The following is a 24,705-nucleotide window of genomic DNA, read 5'->3' on the forward strand; positions in this document are numbered from 1 at the left end:
AGAAGAAGGAGTTGTGTACGCCTTGATGCCATGTGATGAGGGTGCCAGCATAGCTAATGAAGTTTTAGTAGATTAACAAGAGGTGCTTACTGAGTTTGCTCATTTGATGCCAAAGAATCTACCCCCTAGTTTGCCACCCATGAGAGATATACAACACCACATAGACCTCGTGCTGGAGTCAAGCTTGCCAAATCAACTAGCTTATCGCTGAGCCCGAAGAAATTTGAAAGAATAACTAAGATCATGTTCTACCTAAAAAAAAAAGGAACTACACATATATCAAATTAAATCAAGTATGGCGAAATGTAAACAACATCACAATCACAACACAAGATTTTTACGAAGTGGAAAACCCTTTGAACACATCAGAGGTAAAAAATCACTCCGAGGGCAGCCAAACCCAGAAAATCACTTTATGAAGATTCAAAGTTACAGACTAAACGATACTCACAACCTTGAGGACCTCTAGACTTAGTAAAAACAACAAGCATCCCAACTTGTCTCCATCTTGACTATTTTCACAGAGTACATTTCCTCACCGACCCTTCGGTAGATTTCCTTCTTCAAGCTCACGAAACCCACAATCTTTTTATGAACAAACAAACAAGGCAACACACCAACAATCAAGAGCAAAGGACAGCCTAATGCTATATCATGTCCTCTCTTGAACAAAACTCCCGAGACACAGCGCCCGAAGAGAAACTATTGAGACTTTAGTGAACAATGCTGTGAGAAAATAAAATCCAAAGTTTGCTATGAACAGTGACAGGAAAATCCTTTTATAGCAAAGACGTTTTACTCTTCACTTACTAATAGGATACATTTCTCGTTATGACGGGAAAAAAAAATCTGTAGATCTGAGAATTTCACGTCCTAATGAGAAAGCTACTCCATTATGACGGGAAGGATAAAAGCCTCATCTTCATCACATGTCTCGTCTTAACGTGCCTCCTGACGAGAAAACAGGGACCCCATCATTGGTCCTATTACATGTCCCACTCTGACAAGGTTCCTGACGAGAAAACAGTAGCTTCATCTTCACTCCCATCACATCCTTGTCTTGACGCAACTCCTTATGAGAAAATAGTAGCTCCCTGTTACATGTTCCATCTTGACATAGCTCCTGACGAGAAAACAGTAACTCCCCATTACATATTCCGTCTTGACGCAACTCCTGACGAGAAAATAGTAACTCCATGTTACATGTCTCGTTCTGACGGCACTCATAACGAGGAAACAGAAACTCCCTATTGCATGTCTCATCCGACGGCACATTTGACGAGAAAATAGTAGCTCTTCACACAGTCCCATTACATGTCCCGTTCTGACGGGGCTTTTGATAGGAAAACAGAGAGTTCACCAAAAATAGCTTGAAGACCTAAGTGTTATTCCACAAAGTTTTAAACACAAAAACATTAAAAGAAATTTCATTGAATTAGGCAAACCTAAAACCTAACAAAATCTGAAGAATTGCAACACCAAGTGACATAATTGATGGAAAGATCTTACATTCGAGAGAGCATGAGTCCATGTGTAGTTCCCTTTCTCTTAGTTCCGAAGAAGGATGGGTGGTGGCGTATATGTGTCAATAACCGAGCCATTAATCGAATCACGGTGAAGTATAGATTCCCGATTCCTCGCTTGGTCGACATCCTGGATCAGTTAGCAGGTTCTAAGGTCTTTTCCAAAATTGACCTTAGGAGCGGGTATCACCAGATCATAATTGGCCTAGAGATGAGTGGAAAACAACATTCAAGTTGCATCATGGGTTGTACGAGTGGATGGTCATGCTTTTCTGGGATATCCAATGCGCCCATCACATTCATGAGGTTCATGCATCAAGCGTTGTGGCCTTGTATGGGGAAGTTCGTTGTTGTGTATGATGAGTGCCAAATGTTGCATATTTGAGCCCTTTAATTTGCATGTGTTAATTCCTTAGCATTTGTTATTTGTTTGATTTTATTTTGTTTTAGTGTTTTCAAGTTCCGAAGGAGAAATGAAATGTCCCAGAATTAATGGAATTTCATGACAGAGTATTGAAACCTTTTCATAACAACTCTCCCCTTTTTTATCATAATGGTCAAAGGGATAGCTAACAAGGCATATTCAAAAAAAGACATATTCTCTCATGAACATAGATAAACACCATATTATCTCAAAATAACATGCCATAGACATCATAAAAACATCAACCAAATTCATCAGAAAAATTAAGCTCACCAAAAAAATATTGTTTGTCAAGTTTAACCCAAAATTTCTCCCCCCTTTGTCATAAAGGACAAAGGGAATGATCATCAACCGAGAGGGAGTCAACAGGAGCAGCTAGAGCATCTTGAGTGGCTAGAGCAATTGGAACAACTGGATCAATATTCGTGGAAGGAGGAGTTATGGCTATGGCAGCAGCAAAAGCCATGAAAGGGTTCTGACCATCCTTGAAGAGGTCACTAAAGAAGAGATCACTTACTGGTTCTACAAAACCATTGTCAATGTTCTCAAAAAGAGACAAGTTTCTCAGTTATCCACTACCTCTGCTCCATCACCTTCTTCCTCGACAATTGGTTCATCAAACTATGCCTCAGGCTCATCTCTTAGCTGGCTTATGCTCTGTGATCTCTTAAGAAGGGATGTTAAAGCTATCTCATAAAATATGACAAAGAATACAAGAGATAAAGGAATCACAAATAGAGCCCGGCTCTAATGTTAACTCCCCCTTAACATAAGCAACCTCTTCCTAACAAGTGTTCCAACAAACCACATGCTCCTCATTTTCTCATAAAAGACAAGGAAGGAACTCAAGTGGCATCACTTGTATCCTTGGAAGGTATAAACCAAGGGGGTACAAACATTATGAGCAACGAATATGTGAGTCAAGAAAAATAAAAACCAATCCTACATCTTAAACAAGTGACCATGTGAATTACGGAGCACCCAATTCATTCAAGACCACGAGACAAAGATCCCAAAAACAAATTGAAACAAAATAACCCTAAGTTTATTCAAATTTCAACAACTTCATCAATGGGAAAATAAGCATGCAACAGGCATGAAGGATAAACAAAACCAGAGGCATGCAAAGACACAACACAATGCAATCATAGCATAATTCAATCACCAAAGAAAAGGTGATGTACAAACCACAAGAGTGCATATGTGTGGACAACCACAACAAGGTAAAGATGACGTGATATCCTCCGTTAAGACGGCATCAACAAAAATTCCTCTATTTGTTCTTCTCCTCCCCTTTTTGTTTTGAAAAAACCAACAACAATAAGTGAAGTAAACAAGTTTTCCTCAAGAGATAAAAGAGAGATTCAAGAATCAATTAATCCTTTGATCACACAAATTAGAACACGACACATTCATTGATTTAATTCTTACATGTAAGAATTTTAAGGAAACAATCCAACAAAGGCATAATCAGTGAGGTGAGTGATCATTTCAAAAACCAAGGATACATAATTCAAACCTCAAATGTCAAAAAGTCACAAAGGAAAATGTTTATCACTTAAGAGAAAAGTCAAACCCTTCTTTTCTCATCCTTGAGCAAAAAGTCACACTCACATTCCTCCTCAATTGTCCAAGTCATTTATTGAGATGAGGAATCAATCTCGTGGGTGTTTCACCTTTTACCTCAATGCATAGACATCGGCTTTTTCTATATGGATCAAAAAGCGAGTCATCATTTGACTTCACAAATAAAAGGTACACATGATCTTTGATCAATTGCTTGTCATTGTAGAAGGTGATGCCATGAACTTTTGAGAAAAGAGACATTGGGGTCAATTTGTAAAAGATCAAAACAGAATTTCAAATGGAGAGTTCATGAATTCCTTGGTAAAAAGAATATCCTCGTTTTGAAACATGTGCTTTAAGTGAAATGCCTTGACAGATTGACAACCAAAAAAATTTACACACAGAACCATCTCAAATATAAGAACTCCATTCCATAGTGTTCACATTGAATCAATTAGACAAAAGAAGCATCTCACTCCATCACATAAGAAAAACTAACACATATAAAACAAGAAGGAATGCTATCTGGACTGAAGGAGCACATCTTCAGAATTTTCACAGGAGGAACCAACAGGAAACAAAAAGAAAAAGGATAAACATAGGAATGAAGTCACTGCAACACACAATACATGAGCTAGAACACAAAATATCACAATAAGCAAGGAGAACTAGCCATGTAACCCCAACCCAATCTAGATAGGACACTGATTACCTTCAAGTTTGTCCAACCTAAAAGTAATGTCCTTCATGAAGGAAATGATTTGGTTAAAGAAGTCATTTTGTGTTTCAATCTCATAAGCATTATAGTTCTCCCTAATTGGAGATCTATGAGGGAGACAGTAGCAGTGAGGTTGGAGATGACCTATTTTGCCACAAAGATGACAAGTGGGAACTTTCCTCTGACAATGAATTCTCCTCATAGGAGCATGAGAGATTTGTCCACTGGACCCTCTCTTTCCCACATAACTTGGAGGCCTGTTAGTAATTCTACCCTTACCCTTGTCATTTTTCTCATGACTATTTAACACAACATGTGAAGCATGTGAGGCAGGAACAAAATTTATCAAATTTTCGAAGCTACCACATTTCTTGAAGTGGAGGCTTTTTTATCATATCCAATTCTATGTTTATCACCAAATTACTTTTGCATGCACAGAATGGTGTTCAGTTTAGAAGACGGGGATTCATTGATGGAATCCTCTTTCTAAGAATCTTCTGATCCCTTGGTTTCAGCCATTTTGTTCATCAAGAACTGATTTTCATCCTGCAAACTTGCACAAAATTTGTTAGCATCAAACAACTTGGTAGTGAGAGAATCATTTTCTACCTTTAGGGATTTTTCAGTTTTGTAGGCTGAGTCCATAAGGTTTTGAAGAGAAATATTTTCTTCTTCATCTACAGTCAATTGCTTCAGGAGCTCCTTTCACTTCCTCCTAGCATCTATGCAATTTCTGACAAGAGTGTCATGAGTCACAAGATGACCACTGCTTTTCACTGATCCTTCATTCGAGTCCTCCTCATATGACTCACCATCAACACATGCAGATGCACGATAATTGGAACTTTGAATGGTGTCTGCGAGTGCCATGTAAACAACCTTCTTTCCTTTTTGGTCATCGGAGTCATTTGACTATGATTCATCACTAACTGATCCATTCATGGCATTTTCTCCGGCATTCTTCAGGTTTCCATAGTCAACCTTGATATGACCAAATCCCTAACATTCAAAGCATTGAGGAAAGTGGGTTTTCTTGTCTCTATAGGATTTATCTCGTGAATCCTTCTGAGATTCTCCTTTCGATGGCAGCTCAGATGGTTTTCTCCCAGTCCGTTTAGCAAGTTTCATATGCTTGTGGAAGTTCCTGGTCAGCATGGCTATAGGTTTAGAATCGGAGGACTCATCATCACTAGATTCTTCAGGAACTACTTCATTTTCCTTCTTTGAAGCTTTCAAAGCAAAGCTCTTTTCTTTGAGAAAGAATCTCATGCTCTCATAGGTTATGAGAGAACCTACCAACTCATCGACATCCAACAACTCTACATCATTGCTTTCTTCAATAGCAGATATCTTCGTGTCAAAACGTGAAGGAAATGATCGAAGGATTTTTTTTTCAACCACTCTAACTTCAGGGACTTTATCACCAAGCCCTCGCATAGAATTTACAATTTCACTCAATTTGGTGTAAAATTCACCAAACATTTCATCTTCCTTCATATTCACAGTCTTAAACCGAGACGTCAACATTTGGAGTTGTGCCTTCCTTACCCCCTTTGAACCTCATGAGTTTTCTTAGTAATATCCCAAGCCTCCTTCGAGGTTTCACAAAGTGTGATTCATCGAAACTCATCTAAAGATACACAGTTGAAGATGCAACTTAACCCACGGTTATTCCAGTTACTTTTTGCCGTATCTTTTTTACTCCACTTGTCAAAATCGCCATCTAGTTTATCAAAAACTTTTTCAACCATAATGCAAATGTTGTCATTACACCCCTTCAAGTAGGCTCTCATACGGACCTTCCAATGAGCATAACCATTCCCATTAAAAATGGGATGGGCATTTGAGAATAAAGTATTTGGCTCCATAACAAAGAGGTCAACAAACACACTCAAGACGTTAGTCAAAAATTGAGCGAACCCCCTCTGATATCAATTGACAGTTTATATAGATCAAACTCTACCTTTTGCAACCAAAAAAAAAAAAAAAAACATTAAAGTAAGCAACTAAGCCATTTCATCAAACACAAAACATACACAGCGGAATAAGTAAACAAAACAACCACAACACAGAGTTTGTTTATGAAGTGGAAAACCCTTGAGCACCTCAAGGTAAAAGCCACTTTAGGGTAACCAAACCCAGGAAATCACTAAAAGAAGACTCACAGTTACAGGATAGATGATACCCACACCCTTGAGTAGCTCTAAGCTCAGTAAGAACGATAAGCCTCCCAGCTTGTCTCCATCATGACCATCTTCAATAAACGACTTCCTTTACGGACCATTCGGTAGACTTTCTTTAACAATCACCCATCAAAGATACCAGCTTTATCATCATCAAGCGAATAAGGCAACACGCCAAACAAGAGAAAGGACAGCTTCAAGCTATATCACATCCCCTTTTGAAAATAAATAGCATTAGGACCTAGTGTTGGTGGAGAAAATGAGACTTCAGAGAAGAGAGAGCTCTCAAAATAAAATCCCAAAGTCTGAAGAATGAACAGTGACTGAAATCCTTTTATACTGAAAACATTTCCTTCTTCACGTCTTGACAGAATACTTTCTTGTTAGGACAGGAAGACCAGATTTTTCAAATCCTAGATTTCCACATCCTGACGAGCCGGCAGTCCGGTTCTGACGTGAAGGCAAAATGTCATGTCCCGTTCTGACGGGGTTCCTGACAAGAAAACAGAAACTTCAACTTTGCTCCCATTACATCCTCGTCTTGACGCAACTACTGATGAGAAAACAGTAACTCCTAGTTACATGTCTCGTCCTAACGGGAAATGGTCTCTTCACTTGTCCCGTTCTGAGGAGCTACTTGACGAGAAATGCTCTCGTCACTTGTCCTGTTCTGACGCGACTTATGATGGGGAAACATAAACTTCCCGTTACATGTCTGATAAGTGCTAAAATATGTATATTTTAGTCCCTTAATTTACATAAATATGTTAATCTTTTAGTTTTGTTATTTTGTGCCATTTTACTTCATTTTTGTATTTGCTGTCTTTTTATACGAAAAGGAAGCATTTCTGGAAAAGCTACAAGCTAAAGGGCAATTTCGGGAAAAGCTGAGCATGAGATCGATCGCAACTCCACTGCGCTCGAGCTCATCATTGACAGGATCAAGCGCAGCCTTGTGCTCGAGTGCCCCAAACAAAGCATCGATCGCACAACTCTGGGATCAAGCGCACTCAAGCACCCAGCTACGGCCAGCACTCCTTTTCCACATTAGTTTAGGTTTTCAAAGTCCTAGTTGTATTAGGACTTAAACCTCCGACTTTACTATGTTTTCTAGGGTTTCTAGGGTTCTCCCAAGCCTATAAATAGACTCCTAAACCTTTAGAAAAATACACAATTCTAGAGAGGAGAATTTGGAGGCTACTTCCAGGAGTCGTTTTCGGTTCTTTCTTTTCCTTTTTATTTTAATTATGTGTAACTAACTCTTTAGTTATGGGCTAGATTAAAGCCATAATCATGTATTTTTAGGATTTCAATATTGGCGCCTTTGTTACATTCATATTTTGGTATATTTAAATTGCTTATTTTTTGGTTAATTGAATTCCTCATGTGAATGTGCCTCATCACAGGTTCTTGGGATAATCAACATGGAAAACCGGGAGTAGATACCAAGCCCTAGGCTTCATGTGTTTGTCGATTTATATAGATTTATGCTTCCCTAAAGAACAACTTAGTAGATACCATGCTAAATCATTTAGGGAAGAAATGAATTAGAGTAGATACTATGCCTAATTCATTGCTTAGGGAGATCAATAGCTTAAGGAGTAGATATCATGCTCTTAGGTTGACAAGCATTAAATATACCGCTATAATTGTGACATTGGCATATTGTTATCTTACTTAGTCTTATTAGTGGTGGATATCAAAACCCTAACCTTATTATTATCTTTATATCTTTCAACATATCAATTTCGTGACAATTCTGATATTTTAATTTGGAAAATTAAATCTAAGCAAAAATCAACAATCCTCGTGGGAATGATCTCGTACTTGTACCCTATACTATCGTTTTGATCTCGTGCACTTGCGAGTAAAACGTACCAAGTATTTGCCTATTAATTTAGGTGAGTATTTGGCACAACAATGTCTCGTCCTAACAGGATTTTGAAGAGAAACCAGTAGCTCTTCAATCATTCCTATTACGAGCCTCGTTCTAATGGCACTTCTGACGGGAAAATAGGGAACACTTCAAGAGGCCTTAAAAGCAACATAGACTACCCCTCAAACAACCCTTAAGGTTTTACACACAAACACTCAAAGTTTTAAACACATAAATATTACATGAATGGTCATTGAATTAGGCCAATCTAAAACCTAATAGAAACTATCTCAAATCGTGAGAAAAACATGATTGAACTCATATCCAAGAATCATCTCACTAATTGAATTGAAGTAGAACAATTGAAACTTCAAAACTCATAAATTCGTAAAATATCAACTTATGTGAAAATATGGTTGCTATTCATTGGTGAGGCTTCATCCTCAACCTTAGTTGAGGAATTAGCTACACATGACTATGAAAATAAAGCCTAAAAACTAAACTAAAGAGAATTTTGGTGTGCCCACTATCTCCAGCCTCCAGCCTCCCTTATTCCTCTAATGTCTTTTCTTTTTATAGGCTTTTTCTAGGGTTTTCCTAGGGTTTTGACCTAAAAAATGGTGCCACGTCTGCTAAGTGGTCCATTCAAATGGGAATTTTCACTATTCGAACGGGTACTTCACCCGTGTGCGCTCGATTGCACACTAGGTGTGCTCGAGCGCACATCCGTCTAGACGGGACTTTCCACTGTCCTGACGGGTGCTTTCACCATGTGCTCTCTAACCCCCTAAATGTGTTGAGCTCAATCCAACTTTGTTGCCAATGCTCCCCAAAGTGTCTTAAGCCCCAGAATTAATGGAATTAGTTGCATTTTTCCTTTGGAACCTAAAAACACTAAAACAAAACAATGTCAAACAAATAACATTGCTAAGGAATTAACATATGAAAATTAAAGGGCTCAAATATGCAACATTTGGCACTCATCAGACAGTTCAAGGAGCATTGACAGCACAGTTAGATCGAGCTCAACACATCCAAGGGGTTCGAGCACACATGGTGAAATCACCCGTCCAAACTGTGGAAAGTCCCGTTCGGACAAACATGCGCTTGAGCCCACCATCCAAGGGCTCGAGCGCACTAGTCTAGCAGGCTGGCCTAGCGCCGCTTTTAGGGTAAAAAAACCCTTAGAAACCCCTATAGAAAGCCCTAAAATGAAATTTTCACACCAGCACTACCTTTTTGCTTAGTTTTTCCTTTATGTTTAGGATTTATTTTTCATAGCTATGTGTAGCTTTAGGAGTTCACTTTTTCTTTACGGCACCAATTAAGAAGCTTGAATCGAGTTGTTGATGCTATGAGTAGGCGGGTTGCACTTCTTATTACTATACATATCAAAGTTGTGGGTTTTGACATTTTTCAAGAGTTGTATATGGAAGATCCTTCATTCAGGAAGATATTTGCTAAGCTGTCTGTAGGTAAGCACATTGATTATGTTATTCTTAATGGTTATCTATTTCAGAGTTTACAGCTATGTGTTTCAAATAGTTCGTTGAGGCAGAAAATAATACGAGAGTTGCATGAAGAAGGTCACTTTGGGCGAGACAAAACTTTGGCCTTGGTCTCATCGGACTATTATTGGCCCAAGCTAACTAGTGATGTGGCACATTATGTGGAACAAAGTTTTATTTGCCAAAGGTCTACGAAAACCCTCACAAATGCTGGTCTATACACCTCATTACCAGTGCCTAATGGCCTATGGCTCGATGTCAGCATGGATTTTGGTTTGGGATTACCTCGCACTCAGAGGAGCATTGATTCTATTTTTGTGCTGGTTGATCGATTTTTCAAGATGGCCCATTTTGTAGCTTGCCGAAAGACAATGGATGCCACTTGTATTTTCAAGAGATTGTTCACATGCATGGTGTTCCAAGATCTATTACATCGAATCGAGATACAAAATTCATGAGCCATTTTTGGAAGAATCTGTTGGGAATATGTATGCAATCAAAATTTGCGCAGCGGAAAGAATTATATTCCCATGCCCAAGAAAACTTTATGAAGAATATATGAAGAACAATTGCTATTTCAACAAATAGCAAGAACAAATATTACTGTCTTGAAGATCTACAGCCACGCCTTGGCTATAAGCAAAAACTTTTTGCTTCTTCTTCTTCTCCAAGAACATAGTTGATCTCCATAATATTTAGACCTCTAGATCTTCTCACCAATGATTGATTATAAACAAGAGAGTGTGAGCTCTTACTTGGCTCTTCAAATATAAACTTTTGTTCTTTGTGAGTTAACACAAGAACTAATAATTTTCAAAGTGTTTCTGAAAACTAAGTATTAAGAAAACTTGATGGGATGATTTGAGAGCACAGGTTCTTCTTTATTTATAGGCTTAGCAGGGAAGCAGAGTTTCAAATTTTAGCAATGTGGGACAAAGAGCAAAAGAGAAGTCCTAGTCATACTAGGACTAGGCATAGAAGGCTAGGGCAAAACCCTAGTCTCCATGCCATTGCCGCATGGTCCAGGGAGAGACTCTCCCAAGTCCATGTAATTCCCTTGCCTAGGGAACTGGGCCTGGGATTTAAATCACAAGCCCCTTCTCTTATGTCCAATGCATAGAGCATTTTCCCTGGCCTTATGCGTTCCTTTTGCCTATTAGGCCTGTGGGTTTTATCCCTAGCCTAATTACATATATACTCTCTAGCCCATGTTTTTAAATAAATAAAATATATAGTCCAATAAATAATAATGCCTTATGATGGTTAAATTACATTAGCTTGGTGAGGGACCTAAGGAAAAAATAATTATTGACTTAAATATTCCCATAATCATGTCTCCTTGACATTCATTACGCGACAATATTTTAACCACCATTAATTCCACTAAATAATTGTGACTGCACTCCAATAAATATTTTTGATTAAACAATTAATCACTTTGACTTACTTAATGTTGACTTATGATTTTTCCATGAAATATTTTGTAGCAGAATTAAGGTTAAGGACACTGTCACTTAATTCTCTACATCTTTATCCTTTAGTCACTGCTTTATGTTATTCTTATAATGTAAAAATCAAATGTATATATTTTGGTATGCTAACCAAAATGCTCTAACCAGAGTCTTGAGAATAATATACATGAAATCTATCTCAATGAGAAATTTCTTATCTCTTTGCCTACTGACAAAGGATTTGGATTTCCTATTGGAAAAAGCTTTTCCACTATGTTTCATGTGATCACCCAATGTATTGAGGTTATTTCAACCGATGATAGGTCTTGCTTTTGATACATCTAAGCAACCTACATAAAACATCTGAGTCCGCAATTACTTCAAAATTTAGAATCAAAGTCTAAATCAGTCTTTTAAGGAATTATTCTCTTTTCCTAATAGATAGTATCTTTATGAAAAGACAACACCTTGGTCCATTCAGTGCCTTAGGGTCTCAGCACCTACACATTAATCCGAAAACACCGCTTCGACTGATCAAGGTAGATCACCAATATTCGATGTGTACCATATTAATTAACTGGTAATTAACTTCACGGTTCGTCTCCCACCCTTATTCCGTGAGGAACAAGACTCAGGGATCTCTACTCTTCAAAAAGGGAGGATACTAAACAGCAAAAACATTAAGATTCTATAAACATTAATCATTATAACCAAAGCATCTACCAAGGGTCATCAAAGTAGCTGAAATCACACTATACATATCATCTTTACAAGAGATCCATGATATACCTTAATATGCAAGCATGCATCAAGACTTTTAAGTCTACAGCATAACCCAAAAGTACTAGTTACCATGAGCACTCGCCTAAGCACACAATAAGTCCTCAAGCATCTCCCAGATTGAATCCTCCACGATAATTGGATGTTTCGCAGTATCCATCTTCTGCTAAACTATCTATAACAGCATATATGTACATATGGAGAAAAAGGGGAAAGAATATAAGGGTAAGTCCGACGACTTAGTGAGTATAAATGCACATAGTGTACACATCATTAAATGATGAACTCAATTGTTTATAAAGCACATGCAGCATTATGAGGTGATAGTTTATCATGGATGCAATATAGATATAATATATACTGTGATATGAAAACCAATGATAGTTCAACTGTATGGTCTACCCGAGATATTACCCACTCCCAGCAGGTTGGCTTTGTCCCGAGTGACTTGTAATACAATACTGGTGCCCTAGATATTGTACGCTACCATCCATCACTAGCAGTCTGACCAAGTCTGACCTTGGGTGGCACACGCTACTAATGATGTCCGTCCTGTAGTGATCAACCAATCAAACATGGCTGCACCGATCACGAATAACCATCGGATCCAAGGCTCATATAAAAACATACATTTGACCATAGAGTTAACCTGTATAGTAAGCCCATGGCCATTATCCCACACGTACTAGTGTACCATATCATACGATGCAATTAATCTTATCCGTCTTTTACATGCATGCTTTTACAAGTCTCATCATTTGATTATCTTGTTAATCAACATACGTTTTCACAAAAGATAGTTCACAGTAGTCCAAAATGCATTTAATGAAAGTTATAAATATGTATGTTTGATATATCTAAAATAGTCGTGCAATGTGGGAAAAGTAACAATAAGTATCCATGTGAGTTTGTACTCACTCGGGTTGTAAGGCTCCTCCATAAAATCCCCTTGAGGCTCCATAACATCGATACTGAGAAAAGACCTATCATTAGTTCTAAACCCGAGCTAAAATGAGTCCTAACCCTAAAAATGTCCAATCTGAGTTTCTGCTTGAACGTTTTATCAACCTAGCGAACGTTCGGGGCTTGAAGCCGAACGTTTGACCAGAAAGTGCAAACATTCTCTCAGAAACCCATTTCAAACCAAATAGCCTTCTAATCACACCTAAGCAAGTTCTAAGGCTACAATAAAGTTCCTAACATATTCCTAGCCCAAAATAACGTCTCCATGCATAATGTAATATGCCCAACAAGAATGAAATGCTAACCCATGCTTAAACCAAGATTAAGGCCAACAACATAACTAGAAGCTCAAAACTACCAATTAAGCTAACTATGAAAAGCACTTAAACAACATAACAACTAAGTAAGGAACAAGCTAGGCATAGAAGATTACCTCCTTGAAGCAAAACCTCCAAGAAATCTCTCATTCTTCTTCAAGACCTCTCACAACTCACAAAATCACTCAAGAAGAGGTTCTAGAGGGTAACACTGGCAGAATGAGGCTTAAGGGCCGAGTGGGGAGGCGTATTTATAGGGTAGAAAAAGCTATGGATGCTGCTATGACAGTTCTATAAAGTAGCGAACGTTCGGTACTTAGGGGCCAACGTTCGGGTACTGTGCACAGCGTTTGTAAAATGTTCGGTCCTTATCTAGCGGCTCAAGAATTGGTCAGTGAACGTTCAGTAAACTTTTGGACTTACGCTTGTAAAGCATGTTTGTACCTTTCTGACACTCTGAAAAGCCTATCTGTACTTTTGGTCAGTGAACGTTCGGTCAAAACCATCGAACGTTCGGTTAGGAACAGTGAACGTTTGGCCATAACCAGAAGCGAACGTTTGGTCAACTCTTGCAAACGTTCGCATTTGACTTTTCAGCAATTGACCGATTGCGCAGTGTTTAGTAAAACAGACATAACTTTTGCAGTCTCGAAATTGCGCATGCGACCCCATTCCAAAAAGCTCTTTCCAATAGGAGTGTCATGGTATCCATTCCAATATTTTTGAGTGCCTTATTGGGATTCGAAAATATAAGATTTCCCTTTTAAGACGGTGTTTACAATGTTTTCTCGTCCTTTAGGAATTATTCCTTAACCTTCACATCGTAATTGATCACATACTCATTAGTTACCATGTAAAAGTTGATTCTTGAGTACTACAGACATCGGTACTTCTGTTGAACGTTCGGTGCAATAGTAAATTCTTAAAAATTCCAAGGTCTTACACTTTACCCAATGAGAACCAACCCTATCATCATAATTAGAGGGTACTTAACCCTAATTTATTGTTAGGGTATTACAAATAGTCTCACTCAAAATGGAATTGCCCCACTTCCATTTACCGACTGTGAACTTTCTATCTTGGATACAAGGATTTTGGACTAAGACCTTGTATGATAACCACGTTACTCACACCCATAGTCATATTCAATGTTACCTTAGGACCTCTTACATGGAAGATGAACTATTGGTAATAGGCATGTAAATGACATTTTATATGTCACATGCTCAAAACATTAATTAGTAAATAAAATCATTGATATAAAATCATTAAGAATCAGGGCATAATCCCCAACAGAGTATGTGGGAAAAGATGGGGACTAAGCTTAATTTCAGTAGTGGCTACCATCCCCAAACAGATGGTCAGACTTAGGTGGTGAATCGGAGCTTGGTAAATCTTTTGAGAAGTTTAGCTAGAAATAAGCCGAAGCAATGGGACCTGGCTTTGTCACAGGTAGAGTTTGCTAACAATTGGTCCAATAATAGAATTACTTAGTTGAGCCTTTTTGAGATCTTGTATGGGCAAAACCCATCGGGAGTGCTTGACTTAGCACCCATTCCCTGTATTGGTTGATTGAGTACTAAGGCTGATGAAATGGCAGATTATCTCTGAAGGGTTCATGACCAGGTCAAGAAAGCGATAGAAGATAGCAATGTCATGTACAATGTACTATCTGACTGCCACAAGCGCAAGGTAACTTTTAAGGTTGGTGATTTGGTTTCGGTGGTACTTACACGTGATCATTTTTTTGTTAGTGAGTATAACAAGCTACGAGAGAGGAAGATCGGGCCTTATGAGATTTTGCAGAAGATAAATGAGAATGCATACCGACTACGTCTTCCAAGCCATTTAAAGACCTCTGATGTGTTCAACATGAAGCATTTAACTCCATGTTTTGTTGATGTTGACAAAGACGACTTGAACTCGAGGGCGAATTCTTTTCAACCCTGGGAGACTGACGCAGGAGCACAGTAATGATGTTTATTATTTATATATATTAGTTTTCCTTTTTCAATAAAGATTGAGCTTTTCCTTTTCCATTAGGATGATTGGTTTTCATTTTCCTTGTCAAATGAGGAGGAACCTAGCCTATATAAAGACTTCTAGTCTTTGTTATTTTTCAATTCAGTTTGAACTATCAATTAAATTTAAGTCTTTCAGATTTATTTTTCCGTTTGCTTATTTTGGACAATTAGGGTATTTCTCTTCCCTATGTGTTATTTTTTCTCTTCCTAAATTTCTTTTTCAATTTTCAATTTTTAGTTTCTACTACTATCATATGCTGTCAGAAATCTTAATTCTACCCAGCGTCATATAAACAATGTGGGACAAGAGGTGTAAAAATAAAACCTAGCTAAGCTAGACAACGTGGACGACTAGGGTTGGAAAACCCTAGCCTCCACCTCTTGCATGTTATTCCCTGGCCGCTTGCGTTCTCTTTGGTTTGGGCCCTTGGGTTTTATCCCTGCCTAAACCCCTTAAGAACCAACACATAGGGCTAGAGAATTTTCTCTAGCCTGATGCGTTGTCAGTCTCCTTGGGCTCTTGGGTTTTATCCGAAATCCTTATCTCCTATACATGCACTTCTGCACAATATCTCTCTAGCCCATGTTTTAATAAAATAAAAGTAGCCTAATAAATAAGAAAATATGTCTTTCGTTTAATTACATTAGCTTAGTGAGAAACTTAAATGAAGAAAATATTGTTAACTCCAATAGGCCTATGACCTCGTCCCACCTGACATTGTCACGCGACACTATTAATCAAAATTAATTCCACTATATAATAGTGATTGCACTTTAATAAATATTTTTGATTAAAATAATAAATCCCTTTAACTTACTTAATATTGACTTTTGATTCCTTTATAAAATTTTCCTAATAGAATAAAAGCGATGCATCTACCACTTAATTTTCTATTTCTTATGTTACTCATTTATTATTATTCTCATACTAAGTTTATGTTTGTGAGATACCATGCAAGATAATGTTATTGTGATAATCTGACCTTTGACTATAAAAAGGGGTAGTCACATTTATATATGCCCCTTGTGGTAACACTGTAGTGATTTTGGATAATCATTAAAGTTTAACCTCTGTAATGATTGTATATTATGAAATAACAGCTCTTGTACTTTTATTGATGAGTTTATAGGGTCAATTGCAGGCAAAAATTTATTATTGTTTTTTCACCGTGTTGCTTTTAACAGTAATATCACGTGCGAAATTAGATAATTTTACATATGTCTTGTTATTAAAAGCGGGGCGTTACAATATATACCTCCTTTGAGTTCCTCTTTGATCAAGAGTCTTGTTAGGTCAATGAAAAACTCGTCATGACCATTCTTCTTTAGGCCCTATCCCGTACTCTGGTTGCAACAACACTCATCTTCTTGATAAAAATTCAAAAAATTTCATCAATTTTGATGTGAAATTCTTTATAAGGCTTAATCAAGTAAGTTTTGATCGTCCACTCACCCATTAAAGCATGCAGGCTCAATAAAAACTATCTCACATGTTCTGAAGGTGCTCGAAAAGATTGACCCAATAACAATTTCAAAATAAAATTGTTGGGAATCCAAAATCCCCCTCTCCTTCTACTTTGAGCTGCTGTCACCATCGTCAGCTCCCTCCCCCTTTTCTTCGCATCACCGCCATTCTCACCTTCCTCTCTCCACTCCTCATCATTGTCACCACAACAACCACAATTATTTATCGACTTTTGTGAACCTTGTTAAAATTCTTTTGTACTTTAATATTTCTTTTTTTGGTTCAAAGGGGAGTTTGGAATTGGACATCTACTTGTCTTGAATTCAGTATATATGATAATAAAAAGTAAAAAAATAAAAAATTTGTTTAATCAGATTGTCAAAAAAAAAAATTAAATTTAAACAAAAGAATTGAATTAATTTTTATTTGAGCAACACTTAAAAAATAAAACAAAAATAAAAAAATAAAAAAAATAAAAAAGAGAAAAAAATAGAGAGCTTGGACCAATGAAACATCGGTGGCGGAGTAACAGCCATACAGTTTTGCATTTGTAGCAGGGGATTCTGATTTACAAAGACAACGTTGCACACCCAAGAGCCCCTACTCTCTCTCTCTCTCAACCAAAGTGCGAAATGAAGCTTTTCCTAATGAACCAGCGTGCACTCGTAGCGATTCCGCTGAGCCTGAGATCAATAGCCAGACGGGTTTCTTCGTCTTCTTTTTCTTCTTCTTTTTCTTCTTCTTCTTCTTCTTCTTCTTCTTCTGCTTTGAATTGGGAAGGTGGAGTTTCCATGGTGCAGGGAGCTTCCAGAGGAATTGGCCTTGAATTTGTGAGCTCTCCTTCCTTTGTCTTTAGAATTATTATACCATCTTCCATTCCATTATGATTTCAAAAGATGGGTGTGGGTTTCATTTGTAGGCCTTACTTGGAATATTGCATTTTCGTTGCACTGTGTAAATTTCGTATTTTTCCAAAATGCAGCCTCTTCCTTGTTGTTTTGGATGATGAACCAAATGTGGGTTTTTCCGTGATCCTACATTACAGGAATAAGTGAACAAGTACCAGGTGTTTGCATGTCTTGTAATGGTGATGTCCAGAAACTACCAATAAAATGAATGGTTGAGAACTAAAGAAATGGGAATAGCAAACTATTAACAATTGGAATCAACAAATGGGGTTTCATTTTCTGACCCATCTTTTGCCAATGGATTATCAAAACCCTCTTACACAAAAACAAAAATGTGTAACTCAAACAGAAAATACAAGTTGAAAAATACCAAGCATCAGCAAGCCTTCTATTTGCATTTGTAAGAGCATTCTTAAACACTTTTATATAGTTTTAAGAATGAGCTTGTAAATAGTTTCTTCGTTTCTTAACCCAACCTTATGCCGGCTAAAATTTCTTTCCCTCCACAAGTGGTACAAATCACCCATCCCCGCCAGCTTGACCCACAGCAACACAAACTTTTCCCTTTTAGAGTATTAGCATCTCAAGTCAATTATCCCAATCTGCTGGCTTCCTAGACAGAAAGTGGAGTCTAAGCAATATTACCCAGATTGGAATAGAAAAACTACATTCCTAACAAAAATGGTCCCTTTACTCCATAAATCAAAAATTGACCAGGTATATCCTTCCCACCCCCCCCCCTCCCATATAGTTTCCTGTCGTGTACAACTTGTTTTGGCTAGCATGCCAGGCAATAAAGCCATGTCTAGGGTTTATCTTTAGGGAACCAAATTAATCTCCACCAATCCACTCTAGCAAGAGCACCCTTAAATAATAGCATACATAGCCAAGTTGCTGCAAACTCCACTTTGCGAGCTTCAACTTTCCTGATTTTGCTATGTTCCAAAAGACTGAATCCTCTGCATGAGGAGTGAAAAGTAGCTCAGTACACTGACTTTGAATTCAAACTAAATCTTCTGATATTAGAAGGATCCAAAACCCATTGACTTTGATTCTGGTAGTAATTTGAATCAAAGCTGGTGACTTTAGTACCATTCTTCAACAACAAAGGCGCTGCAGGGTGCTTTTTTCTCATCGAAGATAAGTGTTTTCTCCATTTCCAATCTAGTGTTTTAAGAAATGGCCTAGCTGTATCCATAAACCCAGAACTTTGTTCTAGCTCCAAGAGCGATGCAAAGGTTGAGAGACAATCCAAAAGTTTATGCCTCTCAAAACATAGGCCTTAGCACAAGCAATGGAGATCAGGATTGAGCAAATAACCATATATTTCACATTATAGAGGCTTTATCTCAATCACCAGTTCTAAAACCCAAACCATCCTCTGTTTTTGGATTAGAATCAACCCTCCAACTAAGCTAGCCCAGAAGCTTTATCTACGGTACCACACACACACACACACACACACACACACACAAATAAAATCACAAATCCTTTGGGCAATAGCCATTTTGAATTTTTGGGGAAGAATGAACTTTGTGTTATTTCCAATTTTTTTGTTAAACGTTTATGCCATGTTGTATTGATTGAAATATATCTAAAAGTAACAATTTTAAGGTGGTTTACCGTATCATCAAGTAGTGGAAGCTACCCAATTGGACCTGTCAAGACCAGGAAAAATGTGTCTCATTCACCAACTGCCTCCTTTTACTAATTTTGGTTCTTGTCTTCATTACACTGTCATAAAGCACACTTTTTTTGGATTTCTGGTTTTGACAATTATTTTACTGCAAAATTGCTGGTCATAATTTGGTGCTAAGAACTTTAGGTGGTTTGGGAGGACACTATTAAGAGTGTATATGCTTAATGGTTACTAAATAATTTCTTTGTTGGATGAATAAATTTTCCATCTATGTAATTTTAATGGTCACCTCATGATTTTCTGTGGTAGTAGTTGCGAAATTTCAATTTTACTTTTATGAGTTGTTTGAGGATGCCAACATGTTACTGGTTATTCTCCTCCTGGTTCTTCCATGATATGATAAAATTGCTTCTACTTTTAGCATTTCTATCGTGTTGAATCCTTGTCTGGGACTGCTCATTTGCAGTGTGCAGAGTCTTAAATTCATATGAAGTACCAAAATCGTTGTTAGAGTCACTTTTAGTTATATCTCGAGGTATTTGAGTTGCATTGTCTATAGATATTTGTGACAATCATTTCAAAGCCCGTGCTCCTGGCTAGTACTTCTATTCCTGAGTTAAGTAAATTCTTCTGGCACAATGAAGTCTCAGAATCTAGTTTTAAGGATTTGTTAACATTACGTTGAGACTGAATCTAGTGGACTATTTAGAGAAAGAAAGCGAGACTAAAATCAAAGAAGCATTAGCTGAAGTAATTCTCCTAGTACAAATGTGACTTGTTTTCTACCTCATATAGGTTAAGCAGCTGCTGGAGAAGAATGAGAAAGGGCATGTTGTTGCTACTTGCCGCAATCCTGATGCAGCGACAGGGCTTCTTCATCTGAAAAATAGATTTGCTGAGCGACTTAGCATCCAACAATTGGATCTGACCCTTGAAAGCACCATAGAGGTTACATCTCTCTCTTAGTATCTATTGCTCACTCAAAAGGGAACTAGCCTTTCCATTTTGATTTTCCCAAGATGGTTTTTAGACTTTTTCAGTTTGGTACCCTTCCAGTATCTACATATACCTTAATTCAGTAGACTGATGCAATCAAGTGTTTGCCTTTTTGTATAATCATCATTAGAGTTCCGTGGTCATGGTTTTTGCACTTCTGAGATTACTTGGTCAGCTATGCAAGCAAGTGTTTTGCTTTTGTTCTTTTCACAGATATGCTGGATTAATATTTAAGATTATAGAATTCTCACTTATCAGCAACAAATTTAGTTTTGCTATTTTCTCTCTCCTTATTTATGTCTCATTTCAGGCATCTGCAAAGTCCATTAGAGAAAGATTTGGCTTTTTAAACCTTCTCATCAATGCATCTGGCATTCTTTCAATACCTGATGTGTTGCAACCAGGTACAGCTTGTGTCATTTCTTCAATCAGGACTTAGAGATTAGTAATGAATTTTCACATCCGAAATACAAGTTCTAATTGTGAACTGAAAATAAGATGTTTCGTTACATGTGTTTACTTTCTCTAATAATGCCTGGCAGTCAATCATTTGTTTTTTTCATTTTGCAGTACAGAAACAACATTGAGCAAACTAGAGAAGTCCTCTTTGCTTCTTGCATATGAGGTTAATGCCATTGGTCCTGTTCTGGTGATCAAGGTATGCACATCAAATTCATTTTATGACTTGTCTTTGACATTAAACAAGATGGTTTAGTAGAACTGACACCTGCATCCTTTTAGGCATAAGTGTTTGATGAAGTTGGAATGAAATCCCTGAAGTGCCATGCTTCTGTATGTTTGTTTGTTTGTTTGTTTGTTTGTTTGTTTTTTATTCATGGGCAAATACAACTCATGAACCAATACAATTGAACTACCTCCAAGCACCATTTGGTCGAAAGACCGTTGGAAAGATGATTGCTATGAATATACCTGTACAAAATTCCAACCACTGCTTCTGTTAGTTATATTTTCTTAAACAAACTATGGAAGAAGCCTTCCTGACATTGTCAGATTGGAAAGATGTCTAGATCTAGCATGAAGATATGCACATAAATCAACTTGACTCATGTTCCTTGTCACTGGTGTTTTCCAAGAAATAATTTCTAGATGCAGAAGTTGCTTCTTTACAAAACTGTCTCCCAATAACAGTGGGATTAATTTTGCAATAAGCATGTTATTGAAATGATTCAATTTGAAGTTGTGATTGCAATAGAGCTTTCTTTAGCTTTTTTTTTTTTTTTTTTTTTTTTGTGAGCTTTCTTGAGGCTCTATAGCTCATAATATGACTTACAATTTACTTTTTGATTTGTACAAGCAGCACATGTGGCCTCTTCTAAAGGTTGGCAGTGGCTCTGGGACTGAAAGGGATTCTGCAGTTGTGGCCAATTTGAGCGCCAGGGTGGGATCCATTGGGGACAATCGCCTTGGGGGTTGGCACTCGTACCGAGCTTCAAAGGCTGGACTTAATCAGTGTATGAATTCTTTACTTAAGTTTCTTAGCACGGATTTTCTAGTGCTAGTACAGCAATCATATACACATCATTAAGAAAAAACAAAGAGAGGGTTTGACCCTTAACCATTTCAGTTTAATGATGCACACAAATACTAGAAGATATGGTTTCTTGAACACTTCTCTGAAAACATATGATGTGGGACAAGAAGAAGTTGAGAAGAAAAGTTGAAAGGAGAGAGAAGAAGAAGGAGAAGGAGCAACGAGAGAGAGAGAGGAGAGAAATTAGGAAGAAGATGGAAACAGTCGATCAACTGTTTATTCATCAAAAGCTGCTAACAACTGTACAAAATTATACTTAAATAGACTTGAGAATATATCCTAAATCCAGTGACACACTCGGTCTGATAGCCCACTAAAATAACATAAAGCTCAAAAATAACATAACTCAAAATCTGAAAATTAAATAACATAACAATAAAGTGAGAATTAGTAAAATGCCAAAAACAATCCAGCTCTCAATCACCCAGACACAAAGTCATGGGTTGGGCCGTCCTCCAATGTTGGGTTACAAACTCATATGATAAATGGCATGTATTCGGTATCTGCACCAACTCTCTTGGGGTGGGAAGAACTCTAACCTGTCGAATGTAGCTCATGTTAGCTCTGGTAGTACTCCCACACATCAGGATCAAGTTGCTGCAACATGTCTTTGGTGATCCATGTGCAGTCTTAAGTTTGGTTGGCACCTCCAAGAAACTAGGAAATGTTGAACTCCTCTATCTCAAGCAAAAAGAACTTGCTCATCTCAAATAGTAGCAGTACTTCTTTATGTGCTGGTGAAAAGGATGGTTGTATGGGATCAAGTATGGGATTGGTATTGGGGACAGGGGAAGGCTTCTTGAAATGATGATCAGTGTGGCCTGTATAAGCAACTAGATTCTCTATATTAAAGGTGGATTTGGTTGGCACCTGCAACTAACTAGGAAATGTGAACTCCTCTATCCCAAGCAAAAAGAACTTGCTCATCTAAAATAGTAGCAATACTTTCTTTATTTGCTGGTGAAAAGGATGGTTGTATGGGATCAAGTATAGGATTGGTATTTGTGGGGACAGGGGAAGGCTCCTTGAAAGGATCATCTGGGATAACAGTGTGGCCTGTATAAGCAACTAGATTCTCTATATTAATTGTGGAGCTAATACCAAGGTTGGGTGGAACATCAATGACATACGCATTTGATCCGACCCACTGTAACACTTTGAAAAGCCCAGCACTATGATCCAGGTGGATACCGTTTGGAACTAATCTGGACCATCACATAATCACCCATATTAAATCCAGTGAGATGCCCACATAAATTAGCTTCAATTTTATATTGTGTATTAGTTGCTTGAATTTGTTTACTTATCTTCTCATGCAAGTCATGAAAATGTTGTGCAAATGCATCAGCTGACTCAAAAACTCTAACATGCGAGGGCATCGGGAGAAGGTCTAAAGGTCTCCTAGGATTATAACAATGCACAATTTCAAATAGACCCACACCTGTAGACCTATTGACGGAGCTAGTGCGTGTGAATTGGGTTGTAGGGAGAGTCAAATCCCAATTCCTATTGTTGTCACCCACAGGACATCGCAGAAAATTTCCTATAGTTTGAGTTACCATATCCGTCTGACTGTCTGTTTGGGGATGGTAGGTGGTGGAGAATTTTAGCTTCGTAGTAACCATGTTCCATAGGACTTTCCAAAATAAATAAGAATATTTAAATGGAGTAGAGAAAGATTTAGAGAGTGGAATGTAGGGTGTTTTTGAAAGTGGATAGGTAAAATAGAAAATGTGGGTTTTTTAGTTAAAATTTGGTTAAAGTTGAGAGAGTGGGATGTGAATGCTGTCACAGTCTACTGTCATCTCTCTTATCCATACATCCCCATTGTGATAAATTTTGAAATAGCAGTACAATGCAGAGAGAGATTCTTTTTATTTTTCCCTATTAAGGTCAAGCTCAAAATTGTTTTATGTTCAGATAATTGTACGAGTAGACCTATTTAAGACATCATTGGTTTATTGATATGTTCACTTACATAAATGCATGGATCCCCACATGATCAAAACAAGCAAATAGTGGTCCTCTTGTATTCTTATAATGATTTTGTCAAGTCATGCTTGCAGTGACAAAAACTGTTTCGGTGGAGTTTGCAAGAAAAAAGGATCCAATTATATGCATTTTGTTGCACCCGGGCACAGTGGACACTGATCTCTCTAGGCCATTTCAGAGAAATGTTGCAGAAGGCAAGCTATTCACCAAAGAGTTCTCAGTGCAGAAGCTCTTAGGCATCATCAACAATGCAAAGATCCATGACAATGGCAAGTTTTTTGCCTGGGATGGTCAGGAAATTCCTTGGTGATCTCTCAGATTCATCATGAATGGATTGGACAGCATTGAATAATTATATTTGTCTTTTGAGTAAATTGTCTATTTTCTTTATATATATATATTAATTAATGAAAGCCAATAGTTGACTTTTCAATTTCTCCTTTGTTAACTTCATTAGTTTTCTGAAGATTGTTTCCTATTTCTGATGTAATTGCTGACAGAATAAATGGCAAGACATATCTGTTCCAAATGAATTGAACCTGTCAACCTTTAGTCATAGTCATTGGCATGACATTTCTGTTCCAAATACGTTTGACAACTTGTCTGTAGAAAGTTGTACTCATCGAAGAAAACGCTACATGCACTCTTACTTTTTTACAGTCATTTTTTACTCTTTTAGTTAGTTTTAAAAAATTACCGTTAGATTTGGGACGAATTTTTATTAGATTTTAATCTAATGATAGTTTTAAATGCTACATGAGAAAGTGGAAATGGATGTGAATAAGTGGGATGTGTAGCATTACTCGTCCACCAACTCAAA

General features: G+C 37.5%; 1 protein-coding gene across 1 annotated transcript; it reads left to right on the forward strand.

Annotated features, from left to right (window-relative positions):
• Positions 1–17,318: 17,318 nt before the first annotated feature.
• On the forward strand, positions 17,319–24,385 carry LOC132171318 (uncharacterized). Its single transcript, XM_059582604.1, has 6 exons — positions 17,319–17,628; positions 20,141–20,293; positions 20,652–20,745; positions 20,917–20,999; positions 21,660–21,813; positions 23,960–24,385. Exons 1-6 carry the CDS (start codon positions 17,431–17,433, stop codon positions 24,193–24,195), a joined length of 918 nt encoding a protein of 305 aa, XP_059438587.1. The 5' UTR covers positions 17,319–17,430; the 3' UTR covers positions 24,196–24,385.
• Positions 24,386–24,705: the final 320 nt, after the last annotated feature.

Source organism: Corylus avellana, chromosome ca2, assembly GCF_901000735.1.
Source record: "Corylus avellana chromosome ca2, CavTom2PMs-1.0".
NCBI lineage: Eukaryota > Viridiplantae > Streptophyta > Magnoliopsida > Fagales > Betulaceae > Corylus > Corylus avellana.

Excerpts from the sequence above, each read along its gene's own strand:
- LOC132171318 (XM_059582604.1), top strand. The coding sequence starts at position 17,431 with ATGAAGCTTTTCCTAATGAACCAGCGTGCACTCGTAGCGATTCCGCTG. Across the intron at positions 17,629-20,140 it reads GAGGAATTGGCCTTGAATTT|GTTAAGCAGCTGCTGGAGAA; the intron begins GTGAGCTCTCCT and ends TACCTCATATAG. Across the intron at positions 20,294-20,651 it reads CCCTTGAAAGCACCATAGAG|GCATCTGCAAAGTCCATTAG; the intron begins GTTACATCTCTC and ends GTCTCATTTCAG.